General features: G+C 36.9%; 1 protein-coding gene across 3 annotated transcripts in view; it reads left to right on the plus strand.

Annotated features, from left to right (window-relative positions):
- ITPR2 (inositol 1,4,5-trisphosphate receptor type 2) overlaps positions 1-22,604 on the plus strand; it is a 234,261-nt gene that overhangs the window by 61,421 nt on the left and 150,236 nt on the right. For all 3 annotated transcript variants that reach the window (XM_031555252.1, XM_010715644.3, XM_019616758.2), the window contains 8 exons: positions 8,326-8,519; positions 11,049-11,181; positions 12,121-12,178; positions 13,651-13,816; positions 16,349-16,522; positions 20,310-20,399; positions 20,535-20,660; positions 21,995-22,117. In XM_031555252.1, coding sequence (XP_031411112.1) covers positions 8,326-8,519; positions 11,049-11,181; positions 12,121-12,178; positions 13,651-13,816; positions 16,349-16,522; positions 20,310-20,399; positions 20,535-20,660; positions 21,995-22,117 — 1,064 coding nt within the window. The remainder of the gene's footprint in view (positions 1-8,325; positions 8,520-11,048; positions 11,182-12,120; positions 12,179-13,650; positions 13,817-16,348; positions 16,523-20,309; positions 20,400-20,534; positions 20,661-21,994; positions 22,118-22,604) is intronic.

Raw genomic sequence — 22,604 nt, forward strand, 5'->3', positions numbered from 1 at the left:
AGATTCACCATGACCAGGCAGTGATGAGTTTGCACGCTAAAAGGAAAGGCTAGTGGATATGCAGTAGTTAAGACTGAGGTAGCCAGATTCAGTCAGGGGTTGGATAGCAAATGTATGCGCATTGCATATTGGTACTTTTTTTGTAGTGTTTTTTTTTTCCTCATTAGTTCTGAGGGCTGTATAAACTGTAGAAGTGTCCTCACCTTCTGCCCTTAATCTAATGCATTAGGTTTTCTGTGAGGCTCACCTGAGGTCAGCTGGTTTTTGAGCGATGAAAAATAGCATAATGAAGAAATAAAGTGTGATTCGTAGCCTCTTTATGATAGGTTCTGCAGTCTTTATGGGCATATGCTGTAGAAAACCTGTAAAAATTAATACCTCTTTCACAAACAGAGCTGTAAGGCTTAATGCTTCTGGCAAATAATATATAGCTCTAAAGGGTTTGAAATAAAATGCGGTCCTTTAGGTACTGAAGTGTTGCTATTATATGTCTTAAAAATGGCCATAACTTTTCACAACAAAAAAAAATTAAATTGCACGAAGCAGTGTAGACAGATCAACAAAGGCAAAGAAAGGTAGAGCCAAGACTCTAGTGGATGTTTAATTTAGCTCTTGATAAAACTAGGCAGTGCTGCATATAAAGCTCTCTGCAGAGGATCCACACAGTCTGGTATTGCTGCATGCTTTAAGATGGCACTGAAACTTTTGAAAAGCTGATGGTGGACAAGAGTGTAGGTCTCACTGAAATCCACAGTCAGGCCCATTTGGAGTCAGGGCTCCTGTGTCAGCAGTCACTTGGAAAGCTGTTACAAGTATTGTCTGAAGACCTGGTTGAGAGTGCTGACAGTGAGGCGCAGCTTGATACACGGTCAACTGCACTGAGAACTGACTTTAATGAGAGTAAAAGTTTTAGACTTCCAGCAACCTGCCAGATGTCACCTAATGTAGCAGTGAGCTTCATGGGATTGCAAATGGGGAAGGAGGCCTCAGAGGCTCTAATGAAAGAAGTGGGCCTGGCTGGAAGGGTCTTAAGTATGCTGATGTCTGTGGGGAAACAGGAATAGGTGTGGTCAGTCTGGCAGTGGGGGCTCTGGGTGGTGGTAGGTGCTAATGGACTTCAGACTGTAAGTAGTGAGGGGGTATTTCAGCGCACCCTTCTGATGCTGTTGTCTTTCCTGCCTTTCTTCTCTTTCCCCTTAAGCAACATTGAAGGCAGAGTAAGCTGACTGAGAAGAAGGCCAGGTCTCTTTGTATTGCCATACAAGGCTTGGCTGGGCCTTGAATCTATTTGCTGTGCTGTAAGGAATACAAGATCATAGAATCACCAAGGTTGGAAAAGACCTACAAGATCATCCAGTCCAATAGGGAACTGGGGGCTTTATTGCACAAAGATGGTGGTAGATAACAGCTGATGTAGATAACCCAGCTTTTAAATCATATAAGGTATAACTTATCCATATCCTCCACCTAGATCGTCCTTAGAACCCAGCCACAACTTTTCTTGATCAAGATAGAGAGATAAGACTCTTCTCCACTAACGGAGGTGCTTGGGAGGGACATTGGAAGATTGCTTAGGATTTTTTCAGACCTGTAGAACTTTTTGGCAAGTGGGAGGAGGCTTATGCGTCAGGAAAGTAGAACAGGAAAACTTCTAATAAAGTAGTTCTTGCAGCTGCCAATGCATTGTGCAGATGGGACTGATGTTGCTTTGTATCTAGGGATTCAAGCTGCAGCTGAACATTAGCCAAAAGCTTCCTTTGGGAATGATGAGGAAAGCAGAAGGAACTGAAAAGGGGCCATCTGCTCAGTTTGTTAAGGAAAAATGGCTTTCAAAGTCTGTTGAGTCTCTTGATTTCTTTGCTATTGGAAACTTATATATCCTGTGGGATTACTTTGGTCTGGAAGCCATCCCCAAGTTAAGAAGAGAAGTAGTTTCCAAGTGGTATTTGAAAACCTTTGGGGTCATAGGGCAGCTTATTATTCACTGCAGCCCTTCAGCCTCTGCATTTGATTGTTTGAGGAGTCAGTGGCTTTTGTAGTAGCACATGCTCTCTGGTTTGTGTCCTGCTACGCTGGAACATAAGTGTTTTCTAGGAGGTATTTGTAAGAAGTTGAAGCATCTGATCATTTATTTGTCTTACTCAGGTCAAGCTCAGGTTTGGTGAGTTCAGGGAGTTGTCTTTCTAATTTTCTAATTGCCGAGAAAATAGGAAAAACATGCCACATTTTTGTGAAGCCTTTGACTTGTTTCCTTTTTCCCCCCATATTTTATGTATGCAAGACTGAATCATGTGTTGGTTGGGTTTATGAAAAGTTGTTGGAGCATTAGACACATATATATTTATCTTTATCTGGCCATTAAATATTAGATTTCCTGAAGAACCCCTTGTATGTCAGCTCCTATTTCATTACTTAGTTTCTAGAAGCATTAAACATGCAGCTTCTCCAGTCCCTAATGAGAGCTGTCAGGTGTCTTTTGAAAATACAGGTGCTTTTCAAAGGGAGATGTGCATGGTAGAAAAATGTTTTAGCTGAAAAAAACTGAGCAGTTCTGCAAATTGAGTCAGAGGAATCCATCTTTTCTATGTCTGTATATGAGGAATACTGAACACTGTTAGTAAGAGTAAATTGACGCTCTGTGGCAACTAAGGACCAGATCAGCTGTGTACAGTTAATTTTTAAATAAATAAGACTGTACATCAGTTCACTGATGTATTGAGAACGTCTGTGAAATAAGGCACTACTCACTCCAAGATTATTTGCCAGCCTTCTCTTTACTATTTGTGAAATACCTACAATGCTGTGGATACTTGTCCACTGAGAACAAGTTGAAGATGCTATGTAGTGAATTGCTAGGAACAACAAGAAGAAAAGCCAGAAGAATTGTCAATATACTCTCTGACAGTTGTTTTTCTGTCTGAGTATGGCATTTTGTCTCTCGCCATCTATACTGTATTATATCACAAATTGTTGTTTACTTTTATATTTTGTTTTTAGAATTCTTGCAACCAGTAAGTGACTTATCAAGCAAGTATGTTTATGTAGAAAATGAAGTGTCAAATTATCCACTATTTCAATTACTTGGGTGGTTGTTATCTTTTTTTCCATAATTGACTCCTGTGAAAAGTCTTTTTTCTCAGAGAGGCCGCTATGTTGTCAGTTGTGCTAAATTGTATGAGAATATGTGCTACAGTTTTATGACAGAAACTGATATTCATTAGGAAGTTGTGATCACTGTAATAAAAAGTAATGAAAAGGAGATGCATGGTTGTCGTTTCAGAACATGACAAGTATTCTCTTCTTTCCTCTCACTTCATTGTCAGTCAATCTGCAGCTCCTTTAAATTACCACTTGTGCATACAGCGATTTCACTCATTCATTGACAAGCCTTTTGGGACTGTACATTCAGTAGGAGGCATTTCTGACTTGTTCCACTGTTATGGAAGGTTCATGAGATGGGACTTACCTCGTCAGAGAGAGAAGCAGAAAGGTAGAAAAAAAACAAGATTCACGGGGATTGCATGGAGCTCTCTTTCTCTGTTGGTCAGCCACAGCTCTGGATATTTTTGCAGTGGTTCACTGATAAGAGTTGTGGCTGCTTTTCCAAACTAGCACATTACAGTGTTTCCATGTATGTTCTCTCCTTGCCTCCCTTCTCAAACATGTTGGAATGTCAGTACCTTGAGCTCACAGAAGTCAACAAATGAGGGAGATCAGCAGGATAAAGGTGGCAGTATGATATGAAAGTGCAGCTCAGACTTCTATTCACTTCGTCTTTAGCACAGTAGATGCGAAAGTAATCAGAGTTCACATCTATTTCTTTCTCCAATTTTTGTTTAGTTAACTGATTGAGCAGTAAGTTAATTTTTCTTTGGCTGCTGGTATTCGGGAAGCACTCTGGAGCTGAGATTAGAGCTCTGTTGGTTTGGTCATATATACTGAAAACTTAAATATCTTTTACTGAGCCAACATATTTTGTCGTATGTTGTTGCAAGCTTAGCTGGTATGCAGTCAGTCACTTGTTATGCCATAATAACTTTTCTGTATGTCTTACCTCAGAGACTCACACCCTGCTGAGATAACTGTGTTAAAGCAAAGGGAAGACAACAGCGTGGCAAAAAGGAACTGCTCATTAACAAGAGCGCTGCTGGCCCTGTGTTTAAGAATGACAGATTTAAATTCATACCTAATATGGTCTAGAATTCCACAGGAGGACAGAGACACCGAGCGATATGAATGTTGACTTACTGGGGGATCTTTGGAAGAGAAGCTGCTGCTTACCTTTATGTACATGAATGATCCTTGTGTCTTCTTTCAAAGAATAGATTAGTTCCTCTCATTGTTGAGATCCAGCCAACTGCTTCACATCCATGTGCAAATTTGCTGGCTGATTGCTGTCTGCTGTGATGGCTACATTTCATCAGAGCATTATAGAACATAGCTGTTGAAATATCTTGACTGAAAAGTATGCTCTGGTTGCTTTATTATTTTCACTCTGAAAATGTTCTCCCCAGGTCTACTCTCAGTTAATTAAAAGTATTATTTGTCACTATCATACGGTTACTGGAAAATTTTCCACAATGAGTTTAGCCATGATATCCTTTCTCACTGATGTTATTGAGAGAAATAAAGCAACATGGAATCACTACTCACTTCAGCTGTAAATACCAAACTAGCTTAAGTAGACATTTCTGTTACTAATGACCTTTCCTACACACTAATGAAATACAATTTGAAATGACAGTATAGATAAGTACTACTGTAAACCTTTACTTTTCTGTCTCCAGCTCTTTACATCAGCCGTAGGAAGTCAATAGTCAAGGTGTTGTGGACAGAGGTTTTATCCTTGTTACAGATTCTATTGGGAAGCTGCGTTATAGCTACCACTCACTGGTTTGTACCATATTTTACCACTGATGTTCGACTGTTAAGGAGAAAGGGCAGGAGTCATCTCATTTCTTTTATTTTCCGAATGCTTTTATAGACTCCATTGTCACATTAGCTGAGTCTCTCCCAATCTTTTTTACATCAAAGCTCTTGGTGTCCATTTTAGAGATGGAGAAGATATTCTCAGTATTCTCCTCATTTATGGAAGTGGTCCTGAAATCCAGGGAGATTGACTAATTCCACAGTCACATAGGAATCCTAATTCCTTAATTCCCCTGTATTGTCTATTCAGCAACGAAGTAATGACAGTCAAATAAGCAGGATGAATGCTCCAGGCAAAATCCCAGCTTGTTTTCTTCAAAGACATGAGTTGTACCTAAAATGTAAAGCAGAGAGTTGATTACTTCCTACCGTATAGTGATAGAAAGACCAGGGCTGTGGTTGGTGTGAGTAAATATGATGACTGGAGATTGGGGCTATTCTTGAGCATGATTTGTGGAAGAATATATGTATCTATGCCTATCATGAGTGTTACCTGTCATTTTTTTCCATTAATCAGATTTTTCTGACTCCTTGGACAAAAACTTGTCTTGACTACCTTCTTTGCTAATTGTATACTGAGTAGATTTTAGTCTTGAAGGGTGGACAGGAACTTTTCAAGATAAAGCAAAACTCTTCTACCTTATTTAGGACAAACTACGGTTTTGTCTAATTTTCTAGAAGAGTATCTTTTGACTGTTTTTAGAATTAAATGATTTAATTGTCAATTAGTACACCCCACTGACATAAGTTATTTTTTGCAAAGAATTCCTGAGTTTTCCAGATAGCAGTGCCTCTATTTATGTTCAACTCTGTACAATAGCTATGGAAGAGATTTTTAGATCTCCATTGTGAATGAGAGGATAATGTCTTCCCAAGTGAGATTTAGAGCCAAGAATATCATAGGCTATGAAGGAAAAGCACAACCTATACATCTTTTTGTGTTCAAATGAACTTATCAGTCAGCATTAAGGACAAGATGATTTGAATTTGATCATTTGTATCACAGTTTGGAGATGAAGAAGCTACAAAAAAGGTGATTTAACTAAAGCTCTTTTAAGGATTAAAGATTCTTTATTTAGTAATCTAGCTTTACATGTGTGTAATGAATGCAGTGAAAATTAATGTTTAGAATACTGGTAGAAAGGGGATGGAAAGAGAGAGGAAGAGAGAAAGAGAAAGACATACATACATTTTTCCACATTTTTTTAATTTGTTTTGAAAGGTAAACGAGCAATTCTAATTTTGCATCAGGGATGCTATTTGGAATCACTTTTATTTGCTTTACATAGTTCTAGTCAGTTAGAGGAACTTTGTGCCTTTCTAATGTGAGAATTCAGCCATTTCTTTGACTTCAAGGTTTTTTTTCTCTTAACATCCTGCAATGTCAGAAATGCATTTTTCCCCCTCTGTAGAGACTTGTGGTATCATTTTCAATAGACCAATTCACATTGATTGCACACCAGACTGGATGCCAAATAAGACCTCAAGCATGACACTAATCTACCTCATTGACTTTGAAGGAGGAAATTCTTTGAGTGTTTCCTTTTAAAGTCAGAGTGAAAGGCATCTTCTTTTCCTGCATGCAGTACTCAAGCTCTACATATTGAAGAAAGAAGGACAGAAGAGGAGGATATTGCAAACAAAATAAAATGTAGCTTTGACTTTTTACAGCAGATTATCTAGGAAGAGAGTATCTGCATTGTGAGTAAAACTTGACAGTTCGTAGTGAATGAAAGGTACAGAAGACATAGGAGAACTATTCAAGTCTACCTCAGCAGAGCTACATCTCCTCTGTTAGTTTGCTTTTGTCTAGATCTTGGCCTTATTTCTGCAAAGAGATGTTATTATTCACTGCCTTTCTTCCATTTGTTCAGATCTATGCTTTGCAAGAATGTAAACGAATTAATGCAGCTAGGTAACATATTCTCATTCTTACTCCTCTCTGCCTTTGCAAGAAGGTAGTCATTGGTTCCCTGAGATGCTTTTCCAATTGAAATTCACTGTAGGAAAAGACAAATATAATCTATGGGAATAAACAGTATTTCTTGATAGAGTTTGTTGAACTGGCATCAGTGATAGTACCATTGCAACCAGTCTGGACTGATTTGTTTTTTGCCAAACTAGTGTAAAATTCATTTTCTTTCTGGATACAACTTACAGAGGGCTCTGTGATTACAGATAAAAGTTTAACTTTTAGGATGACCTTTTGTCCTGACCTTCTCTTGGGACTTTTTTGAAGGGGAACATTTATGTAAGTGAAAGTGAATGGGGAAAGTCAACCATCTCTCAGCTTTTCCCAGATGTTCCTGTAAACTGAGGGAATGACTATTCTGAGAGCCAAACAATTATTAACTTTTCTTTTACACAATTATTAAAAAAAAAAAAAGAAAGTACAAGCCACAAACAAAACCAAAACCAAGTATAAAAAAAAACACCCCACAAACAATCAGAATCTAACTTGTGCATATAAATACGTAGAGTCTTGAAACCATATATGCAAAAGTATATGTATGCAGATTTTCAAGCTGTCCAGGTCATCATCATGTGTAATGGGATTGATCATATTAATCATGAGCTTTAGCAAGCTGAAGCATCCATAAGCATGTCTTACTGACTAGAGACAGTACTTGCATACCCAGCAGCATCTGCGGACTTGGCTGAGCTGCTTCTACCGTGTTCATTACATTAGTCTTTCTCCTGCTAGTTGTTGGATGTGTGTCCTGTTATCTGGACCAAACAGAGCTTTATCAGACTTGCACAGCCTCAATTCTCTTCTCTGTTAGTGTGACATATAAGAAATTCAAGCTTCTGTAGTACAAAAGGCATCTTTACCATCAAGCTTTTGTGTTATGAGCAGTCGTTAAGGTGAAGACAGTGGCAGTAGGCATGGCGAATAACTCCTCCACTGTGTCTACAGAGCAAGATCATAAATTACAGCAATGGAAGATATAAATGAACTATCAATATTTTCTAAAAGTAAACGTCAAATACTGGAATTGCTTGCTTAAGGATGCTTTAAAATGTGAGATATGTATCACCTAAGTATTCTTACGGATAGGTTAAAGAAACCTCTTTCAGAAATGGTTTTAGATATAGATAGTGTGCCGCCTCTACTTTTTATGATTTCTTGAACACACTAACAGGGCTTTTCCATCTTTTCCATCTGTTGACCTGCAAGCAACAATCCCCTGGAAAATCGATGAAGAAAATTGTCCTAAAACCCCTGGCTAATATGAATGAGTTAGTGCTCCTAATTTTTTAATGAGGATTTGTTTTTCATTAGGCCAATTAAGAATATAAAGGAGTTTGACAGCATGGGTCTATGTATTGTATACGTATATCTCTGCAAGCAAGCTTTACTGATGGCAAATATATGTGTATGTGTTTAATGTATAGGAAACAATGTTATGAGAACCATCCATGGTGTAGGAGAGATGATGACCCAAATGGTACTAAGCAGAGGATCTATATTTCCCATCAGTGTCCCCGATGTACAGCCAAGCATTCACCCAAGCAAGCAAGCCACCACCTCAGAGAATGAAGATGTGATTGTAATGGACACCAAATTGAAAATCATTGAGATTTTACAGGTAATAATGATTAGCGGAATGTTAAATGGCAATCATTTTACATTTATTCACTTACTTACATAATGGCAGGTTCTGTTACCTGCATTCTTACTATTCACTGAGCTGTTCATTATGTGAATAACACTTTGATATAAGGAAGAATGCTACTTTGTGTGAACAGTAGTACAATTGTGGTTCTCACAATTGTCGTCCTTAACTTCCAAAGGAAGTAGGTACTACAGAAACTCTATCACTGTAACCTGATAAGACCAACTTGTATGTTAAGCTACCTCACTAATGTTTTCTGAAAACAATGTATGTGTTTCCAGTTTCATTAGTACTCATTTTACACTGATATAGCTTATTTATTTGACTTCAGTATTTGAGTGGACATAGACCCACCGAGGTCAAGCAAGGTCATACAATTTTGAAGTTGTTTTCAGATATCCACTGTTAGCTGCCCACAGACTATTCTCAATTATGATTTTCTCCCAGCTGAACTGACAAGTCATATGACACTAGCACGCCTCCTCAGATACAATTTTCATTTTGTGCTAATAATGAGTAAAGTGGCACACACTTATTCTGCATATCAAATCCCAGTTCTTGCAATACTTAGCCCTAAAGGAGTTTTTCAGTATTTTCTGTAAATCCTGCTGATCTGTTGGTACCATTGTCAATTTTGAAGGATTCCATTTGTTCTGAAGGCTTATAAATGATTTAGATTACCTTAATTACTTGTTATCTGAAAGGTTACTAATTATTAGGTCTTCAATACTGCATACGTTAATTTCAGATCTGCTTTAGCTTAAGGCTTATGGAGTGTTATAAAAGTGGGATGTTAAGGCTTATGAAAGTGTTACGAAGTGATACCTCCTAAAGAATACCACTCATGTGTCCTATTTGTCAATTTCCTTTGATTTGCTGAATGTGTAAGTTTCCTTCCATGTGTCTTGCTCTACTGGTTGATGCATGGAAAAATGATTCCAGGACACCAGCCTCTTCCTGTAGGTTCCCTGTCTACTCATAGGAAAAAGAAACACATTTTTGTCTCAACCTTTCCTCTTCCACAGCATATCTACTGCAAGATCACCCAGGACCGGAGAGTGTTTAATTTTATGTTGTTACTTTGTCTGTGGCTTAGTTATGTTTTAGCTATATGGTCAAATTACTGCAAATTAGCAAATTGTCATGTTGAGTGAACCACAGCAAATGTGCATATATAAAACCTTAGTTCATAAGGAATACAGAGTATTTCAATTTCATTTAAAACACGATGAAGAAGGATTAAGTTAAATCATGTTACCTTTTGTTACTAGGCTATTAACCTAAAATGCAAGAATATTTTAGATTTATTGAATTGTCATGCATAGCTAGTACAGTGATGATTAAGACTATTCTATTCTAAGAAATATTAAGCTTATAGTAATTGTTCCTCTTATTTTAAGTAGGGGTATATTTTTACTTAACAGTTTCTATACTACCATCAGCCAGAACTAAACAGATGGCCTGATAGACTTAGATGACGTGGTCTGCAGAAATGCGTAGTTGTAAAAATCTTGCTTCTATTACAGCAGGGTAACTTGATCATGGAACCACAGTAAAATCTACCTATTTTCAATTTTGTATTAGAAGATTTTAATGAAAAGATATTGTTTCTTTAACTAACAATTTAATTGGTTTTAGATGGCATAGATGGCACTAGTTACATGAGTAAAATCCTATTACAATACTCTGGGTCTGGGGAGCTTGTATGACTTTAGTTACAAATCAAAGAAGCAAGTGGGCACTATTTGCTAAGTCATTACCTGTCACCTGAGTCTTGGTAACTTAATATATGTACTTTAATCCACAGTGAAATGGAAACATTAAATAATTGTAAATCTTTTCCATTGTATGCTTACATTGACTGTAGGATAGGAGCTTATGTGTGTGAAGTCCTGCAACTCAGTTGATGAGCAGCCAGTTGTTGAAATGTAGAAATCTGTCAGTCCTTCAGGTGGTGTTTGTTTCCAGCTGACTTATTTTTCTCACTTTTTCATATTAAAAGCAGTACTTACAGGTTTGATTTAGGATTTTTCCTGTATGAGTTTCTGTTTTCACTGCTGAAGGCACCAACAATTAAAAGAAAACATCTGTCAGGCCTCTGAGTGGGTGAATTTTGAGCCTGTCATCTTTACACTCAGCCCCACTCCACTTCTTATCTCCATGAGGCCTTAGGTGTCTGCCTGAAATATGAAATAATGTGTTTCAATCTGAGTTTGGATGTATTGATCTGGCTTGTAGGCAGTGAGGACAAGGCAACGTGCTGGTGTCCCTAGACAAGTCAGTCTGTTTCTTAGCATTCATCTGTAGACAGGGCAGTGTTTGATACATCTCAGGATGGTAGACGCGGTGGGAAGAAGTCACAGCAAATTGAAATAAATGTAATGAATTCATTTTGCATAGGGGATGTATTTATTATAATAATAACCACATATCTTTGTACACACACACAACCCTAAACCTATGTTATTCAAAAAAATTCTGATTTTAAACTTCTTCTTGTAGTTTATTCTCAGTGTTAGACTGGACTATAGAATATCCTACATGCTGTCCATCTATAAGAGAGAGTTTGGCGAAAACAATGAGAACGTCGATAGCTCTACAACCTCCCCACCTGACACATCAGGGATTCCCTCAGGTAAATGTTGCTATTCTATGTAAACTAATTCTATGTAAACTAATCCTATGTAAACTTCTGCATTGTTCCAAATATTTTAAGTAAGCAATAAACTGAGCTGCACCAAAAAGATGCATGTTAGTGAACTTGAAAAGCTTGTGATAAAATGAAAGTCTTAACAAATCCCACAAAAGAGATATTTGCTGGTTTGTCCTCTGCTAACTAAAACGTAATTCCTTTTTCCTATTATGACAATTTATTCTCTTATTGGTATGCTCCCCAAAACACTGGAAGATGATAAGCGTAGCAGAGCACGCAGATCTTGAAAACTTGTTTAAAGAGTGGATGAGGACAGCTTTAAGTGTGGTGAATGTAGCATGGGAATTGAGTGGCTCTCCAAGGGAGTGTTCTGGTACACATAGAGGTACTTGAAAGGCTGACAGCTCTGTGTGTGATGAGCTACAGGTAAGGGAGAATTTAATTGGAGGTGCTGTGCAATAAAGGTGTGGCTAAGAAATACTGAAGTCTTAAGTAGGAAGGTATATTAAATTAATTCTAAAGAAGAATAATAGTGTGGTAAATAATTTGATTTATGATAAATATTGTAAAGGTCGTGTCTCATTTTACTGCTTTATGGAGGTTGGCTAATCTAACAAAAAATGTAGAATTTTCACATTCTGTGTCATTTGTGACACAGTGCCACATTGATCCAGTCTATAACTAGAATTTGTCTCTTCCAAAGTAGTAGTAAAACATAATTTAACCGCTGTATGTTCTAGTTCTTTTCTACTGTTCTTCCCCTTTCATTTTTCCATTAAATACAAGGAATTTTGCCGAGTTGAGAGATGCAGTTAGACCTTAAGTTGATAACATCCAACTTTAAAGATGGAATTCTTTTTCACTTGCAGGTTAAACAAACATCAGTGTTCTTTACAAATTTTTATTTTGATTGTTTTCCAGCAATTGTTCCAGACATAGATGAAATTGCAGCTCAGGCTGAAACCATGTTTGCTGGCAGGTATAATCTCTGAAGTTTTACCTGTCTATATTAATCCTTTTATTCACATTGATACTAATTATGGACAATGTCTCTTGATTCTGTATGTGTTTTCATACCCCATTCTCTTTGCTTGGCTAATTCTTATTACATAGCGTACACATGGACAGATAAGTGCCAGAAAAGACCTGGATTTTGAACAGAGTGGCCAATGGGTGGTAATTTTTGAGGGACTGGGGTGACAATCCTCTTGATCATCTATAGTTATAAGAGAGTTGGTAGAAAATTTGTTCCCAAAGACAGGGGGAGAATGGTGTACAGGCGTGTTTGGCTTAATCACACTATTTTTTCTCTCTATAATATGCTTTTAGAGATAGACCCTTTTCAAATACATTTTATGGCTGTTCACCCAAATTTCTTGGATCAGTAGGCTACTGTTGCATCTTGTCTTGAAATTACTAAGAAACTGTTATAAAAAATAATATATTTCGTGTGGCTTCACAAATCAACTGTGGACCTCTTGCCATAATCTCTGGATCACCAAAAGCTTGTAGATCAAAAATGATGCTTGCAAAGTTTTGGAAGTGTTTTCATCTATGCTGTGAACAACAATAACAAAAAAACATGCACAGAAAATATCCACACTGGAGAATTATTACCCTTATTGCTATACTGGTTTAACTTTCCTGGAACAATCATAATTATACCAGTAAAAATGTTTAGACAAGGCCTCAGACTTGAAAGATTTTCTTGGAGCTAGGGACAGAGCTCCTCAAGATAGGATTTCTCATCTTACTTGTCTGTCCCTAATGTGCTTTCAGTCTTTATCAGTGAGAGCAATGCCTCCATTCCTCTCCCTGAACTCTCATAATGTAAAACAACACATAGCACTTGGCATCTGCATCTTCAAAATGAACAGAGAGACTGAATAATGGTTTCTTGGAAACATTATTTCTGCTTTGATATGTTAACTATAAATCTGATTTCTTTTGCTCTAGATTATAAATATGATTCCAGAAATACGATGCTTTTCTCAATTCCCACAATTTTTGAGCTTATTTTTCTTGAATGAAATTTTAATATCAGCTGAAAAGGGAAGGATTAAAAAAGATAGGGCCCAATTAATCTCTGATAAAATCCCATTGACTTTAATTAGTTTGAACTGTGAATGAACTTGGTGCAGTTTATCTGAAATGTAAATGAATGTTTTTGCAATATGGATTTTAATCACAATATTTGACACAGTTCGTACATATTTACTTTTATTCTGTAGTATCTCTTGTGCTAGAAGATTGCCAAAACAGCATATTACTGTAGGATTTAAATACATATAAAATATGTTAAAAGGGCATTTATAATTTATATCCCACAGCAGATTAGATTTGGTTGTAAGAGCTATATAGAATTAAGATTGTATGTTTATCGCATATTTTTGTCAAAAGATTTTATTATTTTACTTCATTTGGTCTTTTTTTCTCCCATATCTGTTGAAGAAAAGAAAAGAATGCGGTTCAGCTTGATGATGAAGGGGGCAGAACCTTTTTACGAGTCCTCATTCACCTCATCATGCATGATTATCCTCCTTTGCTCTCAGGTGCTCTGCATCTGCTATTTAAGCACTTCAGCCAGAGAGCAGAAGTTCTGCAAGCGTTTAAACAGGTACCAGTGGGCATATAATTATTGTAGGGAACTGTGGGGAAAGTTTTTCCAAAGACTGATTTTTTATTTTTTTTAACCTGATTTGCTGTCTGTATCTAGGTTGCTCTGAAAATCATATCTCCTATTTGTTTCTATGGAAAATACAACATTACTTGATGGAACAGAGTCTCAGCTAAAAAAGTCTATTTTTCAACATATTCACCACCACTAACTATGCATTTTTGCCAGTGAGAAACAATAGCCAGCATGCCATTCATAAAAATCTGTACTAGCTGCATTGCCATCTGGAACATGGCTTGTCTTTCAACTTGTTCTCACCATTGCTAAAACGTACCACCCACTACCTTGGTGTGCTCACATACGCTGTTTGGTCTCCATAAACGTTCAGCAAATGTTGATGAATGCCAATGGGTGTCATATTTTCTGCATGGTGGAATTCAGTGACACGCCTTTGCTTCATGCGCACTTCCATCTCAGATGCCATTTTGTCAGATTTGTCTGCTACCATCTGTCACGTGGCAACAAAACATAATGGAGTATTGGTGGGAAGGTTCAACCTCTACTGCCGTCACACCAACATCTGTTTCTGATGTCATGGGCCAGCATAATAAAATAGGAGGCATTACTTTTGGAGCATCCTTCATGGTTTGACAATGCTTAAGGGACTTTTCTTAAGGGTCCCAAGTCAGCAGAAATATTTTTTTGTTTGTTTTTATTAGAAGTGAGTATGTGTGCTAGTGCATATTCCAGTTGTGTATCTGTAACTGAAAAATCTATGTCCATGGTGACAGTTGGGACACAAATATCTCACAGTCAGACTTGATGTAGTGATCCCTCAGAGACAGAGCTAGTAGCTTATGTTCTGCAAGCAGTGTACGTGTGTCAGCAATAAGACTTTGTTGTCTCCAGGATTTCCTAAACTGGATGTAAAGCAGTACTGCTATAAATGCAGTGTTTTCAGTCCTAGCTGTAATTCAGGTGTCCTTGAATGGACTCTTTGCATCCACTGCATGATACAGATATGCCCAAACAACAGAAAGCCAGTAACAGAGCCAAATCTGTCTTCAGCTTTTACTCTTTTGTCTTGATAGCACTGCATGTGCATGCTCCATGTGTCAGAGGATTAGTATTGGGAAATCTGATGTCATGTGGGTAGATAACAGAGACATCTCTGTTACGTAACCCTATAACATATGTTGTTAAGACCATCTGATGTTTATTTCAGGAGTTTGCTAGCATATTATCTCGTTGTTATGTAAGATGTGGAGGCTTCTCTTGTTTCAAAACAGATGAATGATGGAAAGCTTTTGTTTAATGTTTTTTGCACTGTAGCATAATGGCCTCCTACCAGGATTTTAATGTTAGGCCTTGCAGATTAGGTGCATAAATAGCTATTATTACCAGGCTAGCAAGGATTTGAATAGCTTACCATGTTTTCATAAAGGAAGAAAAAGGCTAATTGGCAAATACACAGAAAAGAGTATAGAGAACCTGGAATATGAATATCTGTAGGTGAGCAACATTCATAAGTTCTGCTAAATAACAAGGTTTTACTAAGCTATGAGAAGAAGATGACAATTTTGTATTACAAGGTAGTGAATATTTGCCTGCAAGTAGTGATTTTTTGTTTTCAGTGTTCCTATCAGTTTTCCTGTCTGCCATGGGACTGTATTTCTTTAAATAAATAAGATTTCTTAATGGTGCCTATCAGTTTACTGTGAAGATTATTGTATTTTTTGGTATATCATCTTCATTAATGATCTTGGGAGAGCAAAGAGCATTACAAAGAAAGGAAATGTGTAGATCGTGGTAAATAAAGAACTAGAAATAACAGTGAAAAGCAGGAACAGACAATTTAAGCAGGAACAGACAATTTAAGCAGTACAGGAAAACTAAAGTGCGATTAATCTTGGTGAGATGCAACTGCTCAGAAAGTGGGAACTATGCAAGCCTGAACAGTTCATGAGCTATTCAAACAAGTTTGTGTTTTTTTTTAAGCTGGACTAATGGTGTTAAAGATCCAGTATTTCTCACTGTTTGGTTATGATGGTGATCATTAAGTTGCTGGCCATTCTGACATTTCTTTGGATCTCCTGATTCCTTGACATATCATTATTTTTCTCTTTTGTTTTCTTCTTTGTTCTCTTTTTCTTAGTACTATGTTGATAGATTAAGCTATTTCAAATTATATTGTTTCAATATCATGAGGATCATCATCATGGCATCAGAGCTTGCTCTGTTGAGAGCTCAAGGCCTTGTGAATATGTAGTTGCGCTGAAGAAGTTTTGCAGCGTATTAAGGAAGGATGGAGAATGATGTGAATATTATAGCTATCCTACTTTGGGTAACCAAAGTTCTCCTATAGATTTTTACTGAATGGATGCTAAAAACACCACATATGCCATATTTTAATTTCATAGGGAAGGTTACAAAAAACTTCTGAACTCAGGGTCCTAGAATGGAAACTGTTGAGCGAGTTTCCCAGATTAAATGCGAGTGCTGTAATAGCTTTACGATTTACTGTATTTATAGGTTCAATTGTTGGTGTCTAATCAAGATGTTGATAACTACAAGCAAATCAAGGCTGATCTTGATCAACTGCGTCTGACTGTAGAAAAATCTGAGCTGTGGGTTGAAAAAAGCAGTAATTATGAGAGTGGAGAAGGGGGCGATAATCAAACCAAAGGGGGAGAAGAGCCAATAGAGGTGAGTTTAATGCCTTTGCTGCTGGAATTGTTTCAATATGAATGTGTAGTTTGATGAGCAACTGCAAACTAATGATCTGGTAAATCAAAGTAGTGGAGAGTGACCAATATTATGTCTGGGCTTTAGGATTAGACAGAATAGAAGATAAAACTTTTTAAAATCAGTGTGTTGAATCACATTATCGGTGCGTTCACTTCTGCGCTTTTCAGTAACTGCATTCTTACTTCACAGAGTTGCCTTCCTTTCTGCCCAGCAAGCAAGCCATAACGTATGACATAATGGAAGTCATTTGGAATCACATCTTGGGAGTTGTGTTGACTTGCTAAGAGGAGCAGGCAATATCTGTTCTTGAAGCTAGGAGAGAGGAGCACAATTGAGTGCTTTTCAAACACCCTTAGCAAGCCTACAGTCAACCAAGCAGAAGAGTGACTGAAGAAAATCTAGATTTTTAAAGTGTAACCCTTTTTTTTTTAACCTTTGATTTTCCAGATCTTGGGGAACTTTGTGTTTTGAGAGACTCTTGGACTTGAACCATGAATACCTGATTTTATTTATTTGTTTGTTTATTTTTTGTTTTTCTTTGAAGGCTGAAGTCCTTAAATAATTGTCCAACTGGACAAGAGTTTGTAAGAAAATTTGAAGTTTTACAAGATTTGATCTGGTTGAGGTTTGTGGCATAATAGTAGGCAGAGCAGGCTTTTCCCCCAACATTTAATTTTGCTCCGTAACTTTCATCAGTGTAAGTGATTTTCTAACACATCACTTTCCTTATTTTCTTCCTTAGTAGATTCTTCTCCTGGCAAAAATGTAGAAAGCCAAGTGTAGATTATACAGGATTGGGAAGCTGGTGTATTTTGGAAGGGTTAGGAGCCATTGAGAAGACAGTGAATAGTTACAGATATTTAGAAGTCACTTGGCTTGTCAGATGGGAAAGTAGATTTTATGGGGCTTCAGAGGAGGGGAAATTCAATCTTTCGAGGTATAATCCTGATTTCTTGTGACAGTGTAGATCCTAATTCTTTTCTGATAGAAGGTAACTGAATTTAATTGTGTCAGAACTGGGGAGGAATAAGGGCTTTATGAACTTAAGTGGGTGTGATTTCCTGCTTTCTTTCTTCAAGATTAGCTCTAGTAGGAAAGAAAATGGTCCTTCATATATTTAATGAATGGAAAATGGAATGGGAAGACAGGATACAGAATTGCAGCAGGATATTACAATGTGTTTTGATTTTCTGTTTCTTTTAAGCAATAATATGTTTTTGAAGTGTAATAAGATCCTTTTGTTCAAAAAGATAGCTCAAATGTTAAGGAAACTCAAGGAAGGAGGATTCAGAACAACGTGCTTTAGACAGAAGCATTTCTAAGTGAAATGTTTTCAATAGTTTTTCCCATGAGGCATCAGTGGGTCTGTAAGGATTAGCACTACTTCAGTAGATGTACAGTATTATCTCTGACAGGTCTGTGAGCATATTGTGTCAGAACAGTAATATATAGTCTGCATAACTGGTTAGCTTATCTGATAATAATTCCATGAGAGCTGTACCAATGTACAGTAGCTCAGAATTTTGTCCTTTATTCTTTCCTTGATAAATTATTCTTTAATGAAAAATGAGAAATCATGAAATGTTTTTACCTTACAAAACTACTTTATGTAGTGAATTCTCTCTTTGATATCTTATGTGAGACTTAAGAGGTAAGGTGCTGGTCATAATATACAATGTATGAAGAGGTGACTAGCTTCAAGCAGAAGAGTATCCTTGTAAAATCCCCTTTTTTTTTTTTAATCAGTCCACAATATTCAGTACTGAGGTGGATGAACTTGTAGGCCCTCAGGAATAAGGTCCATTAGCTTGTGCTTAGTTTCTCACAAACAACACTGAAGTGTGCACAAAGGCTTAAATTACATTCCACAACAGTATCTTAAGCCCACACTTCTGTCTTGACATTGCAAGACCGCTGTGTTTTAAAAAAAAATCATATGTATTTCTTTATCCTTGGTCTTCCAAGTATTTTTGGATCATTTTTTCAGCCTCTTTTGTTTTAATAACTTTGGGCTGAATGTGTTTGTTTTGTTTGTTTGTTTGTTTGTTTTACATGCAATCACATGACTCCAGAAACAGAAGTTTTGAGAGTGGCCCTGTTCTTCTAAACAAAGTATTCAGAGTTCTCTGCAACATAACAATAAACCTTACAGTTATGCAGGATCATCTTGATAGGAAGTGGAGTTCAGAACTTTAGGAGAGTGTTTGGAGTTAAGTCAGACATAAATTAGGTATCACATAGTATTAGGAATGCTGAAACTAATCTCATGTAACTGAGCCTTACTTAGGAAAAGCAAATAAAGACTCTGCTTGGTTGTCTCTGTTAAGGTGGACTGTGGACTAGTGTGGACTATGAAAAGTGTGTTTTTGTTGTCTTCTCACTTGAGGGTGCTTTGATGATGTAGCACCAGAAACACAACTCTGAGAAGAAGTCTCAGTAAAAGGACTTATAGGGGAAAGTGGAATACAGTGCAGTGGTACTTACAGAATTTCTCAACTTCACAACTTCAGGTTCCAAGTGGTAAAAACTTTCAGCACTCTCAAGTGCTTAGCATTTCCTTGCTCTCCTATTCTAGTCTTTGGTAGTTTGCTTTGGTTGTGGAAATGTTTAAATCCCTTATCCTAGAAGTGAGAAATACTCAGGGAGAACCTTTCTCAGTGCAAGCTCTACGACTTCCCATCCCTTATGGAAAAGTGTGACAGAGAATGTCTATCGTGGGGCATAACAAGGCAAGATATGCAGCTGAGTGTCTGTGGTATCCCAGTGGTGTGATTAGCTCTTGATAACTACATCTGTGGAATACTCTTATGGGTTCAATAAACAGGTTTTTATTTGTTAGGAGATAGGGATAGATTCTGCAGTTTAATGCTGATCAGCATTTCCAGATAAGATGTATAGTTCACATGGATTATAAAACTACTTTGATTGAGGAAGAAGTCTGATAAAAAGAACAGGTAGATTAATCTTGGTTAACCCACAGTCCCAGAACAGGAGAGAGTGGTTAATTATAGCAAAGAGCCTGAAATATCTTCCAAAGTATTGATTCAAACAGGCAGAGAGAAGGCAGCATGCATACTAACAAACCTAAACAAATAAAAATCCACTGTTGTCGCATAGATCAACGTGACCATGCTTGAACAGCAGTGCTGACACTGTTATAAACAGCTTTCATGGCCAAGTGGTTCAGCTAGCTGTTCTTGCCCTGCTGGAAATTAAGACCAGATGGAATTTATAGAACTTCTAATCTTCACAATCAGCTAAGAAAGTTCAGAGGGAGTTTTCAGGTACCATTAACATTCTGATTGGTGTGCACGTCTGTTTTAGCCCAATTCGTTTTCCTAAGACACTAGGAAAATTTGAAGACAAAATGAAACTTGAAAATGTGCTACTGGTAAGGTCCTTGTTTTCGTAGTACCTGAGTTCCTAGTTGATTCTTTCCTGTATCTGGTCAATGTTTTGAGGGTATGCTCTCTTGTAGGAGGATCAGAAGCATGAGGACATAGAATAATTGTCTCAAATCATGTTGGAAATTTGAAATGAGGGAAGGATATGAATGTGAATCTTCTAAATCACTGGACAGTAACATATGGATGGTTATTGAAGGGTTGTCTTCTTTAATGTCTACGTTGTCTGTTCCCCATGAGGTGCTATAATGCTGTTTATTCACTTGTTGTTGCCTTGCATAATTAATTAATATTGAGGAAAATGCAGTAGATCTATTCTTGTTATATGTTCTTTGTTACAGGAGCCAAATATTTTGAGTCCAATACAGGATGGAACCAAAAAACCCCAGATAGACAGCAATAAAAGCAATAACTACAACATTGTTAAAGAGGTTGGTGCATCTGTCAAGAAACTTTTAATACTTGTGCGATAAATTGATTTAGTAATTATTTTAAAATATTCTATTTATGTTTTTATTTAATGTTTTATTTCCTTTTTGCCTACATATTTGTTTATTTGTTTACAGATTTTGGTTCGACTCAGCAAACTTTGTGTTCAGAACAAAAAGTGTCGAAATCAGCAGCAGCGATTGCTGAAGAATATGGGTGCCCATTTGGTAGTCTTGGATCTTCTGCAGATACCCTATGAAAAGGTTAGTCTGATAATATTGATGGTAAAGGACATGAACTCAATAAAAGGAAGGTCTCCAAAGATCCACGAATCAATTTGAAAAATTCTTCATGCTAAATTCTGTGAGCTGTGGTACAAACATAAAATAATGATGGATTTCTCTCCACTGATACTAATGAGATCAGGATAAAGTTTAAGAAGGTAAGACTGTCTACACAAAATGTGTTTTATTAGGAGTTAATGTAGACTGCTTTAGGTTCCTGTATATATCATTGTGCTGTCATCCCATTCCTAAAATGTGGAAACCTTAGAATTGCAGACATACTGTACATTCATAAATGATGATTCAGGAGAGCTCTTGGCGAAGTATTTAAATTCCTCTGTTAGGTCCTGATATGAGTGCTATTGTAGATACGTACGATGGACAAACAAGCTTTCAGGGACAAATTCTGAAATAATTTCAATGTTTCTGTGATGGCCAGCCTCTAACCTAGGTCCACTTGTAGGTTTTCCATAAAATGATGTGATTTGTATTGATTTAGTGACTGTGAGCAAATAAGTGAATGATTTAGATGAGCTTTTAAATAGAGTATCTTTTTAGATCTTACATGAAGCACTGAAAGGAGATAAAACCTCTGGGCTGCATTTTCCTGACTGTAATACATAAATATTTTGATAGAGACACTGGATTCAATATAATAATTAGTGCTTGTTCATATAGGTGGTTCATTACATCATAGTTTGAGTACTGTGTGAGAGAAATATAAAATCTGAATGAGTCTAGGCATATATATTTGTGTAGGTTATTTGTTTGATCACTAATGTGATTGACACAGACATGCACGTGTATTTTATGTATAACTATATAACAGCCAAAGCTTTTCACAAGTTGGAATCATTACAGACTAGTGAGTGCTTTTGAATATCAAGCCACTTACCACTTTTTTTTCAAACTAGGAAATGATAAAGCTGCACTAGGAAACCATGCTTTGAGTTTAGTATCTTTAATGTCTTGCAATTATTACAACAAAAAAAACACCATAGTTCCTCCAGAAATCTGTAAAAGAATGGTAACTGCAGACTAAGCCATGAGACCTGAGGCTAAGAAAAATGGATGGAAAGAATTAGAAACTTTAGTGTTTGTGCTGTTACCTGTGTCTCCCTATGGTCAAGTAGCTTCACAGTAAGGTACAGTGTTAATGAACTCTAAAGGAAACTGGATAAGTTGCTTTTTCCAGAGGGAGAATTCCTACCCTAAACAGGCTCAGGTTTGTTCCATCTTGAATTCATATAGTGCAGGTATATAATGTGTGTTTAGGTATGTCCAGCTGAAGCATTCTTCAATTCTTTCTCCAGAGCGATGAAAAGATGAATGAAGTTATGAATCTAGCCCATACTTTTCTTCAGAATTTCTGCCGAGGAAATCCTCAGAATCAGGTTCTCCTCCATAAAAATCTCAATTTATTCCTAACTCCGGGGGTAAGTATGTCATTTTAAATAAAATATAGAATCAGTGAAAAATGACAGTGCTAAGTAAATAATGTTGTTAAATTACGTGTTCTCTGCTTCCTCTTTTCTTTCCTATCTTTTCTCCTTTATCATTGCCCTTTAAGTCATTGCTTTTAATGTTGTTGTTTTTAAAGTATAAAACAGTGTTACCTACTGGTAGTATCTATTAACATGGGTCGCATCATCACATCTTGTGTAGCTTGACTATGATAATTCATGAGGATGAGTTAAAACTCGTTCATTCTAACTCACTCACATCTGGACTGTGAGTCAGGGAAGAAAATGCTGTGATTATGCTTTCATGAGGCTTGTATGGTAACAAAGCCTGACATGTTTTTGTCAATGGTTATTCCATTTGATTCAACTAATGAATTTTTTTTCCTTTATTAATCACTGTCTTTGCATTAGACCTCTTTGTCACAGTCCAACTCTTTATATATGTCTGTGTTTACAACTA

Source organism: Meleagris gallopavo, chromosome 1 (assembly GCF_000146605.3).
Source record: "Meleagris gallopavo isolate NT-WF06-2002-E0010 breed Aviagen turkey brand Nicholas breeding stock chromosome 1, Turkey_5.1, whole genome shotgun sequence".
Lineage (NCBI taxonomy): Eukaryota > Metazoa > Chordata > Aves > Galliformes > Phasianidae > Meleagris > Meleagris gallopavo.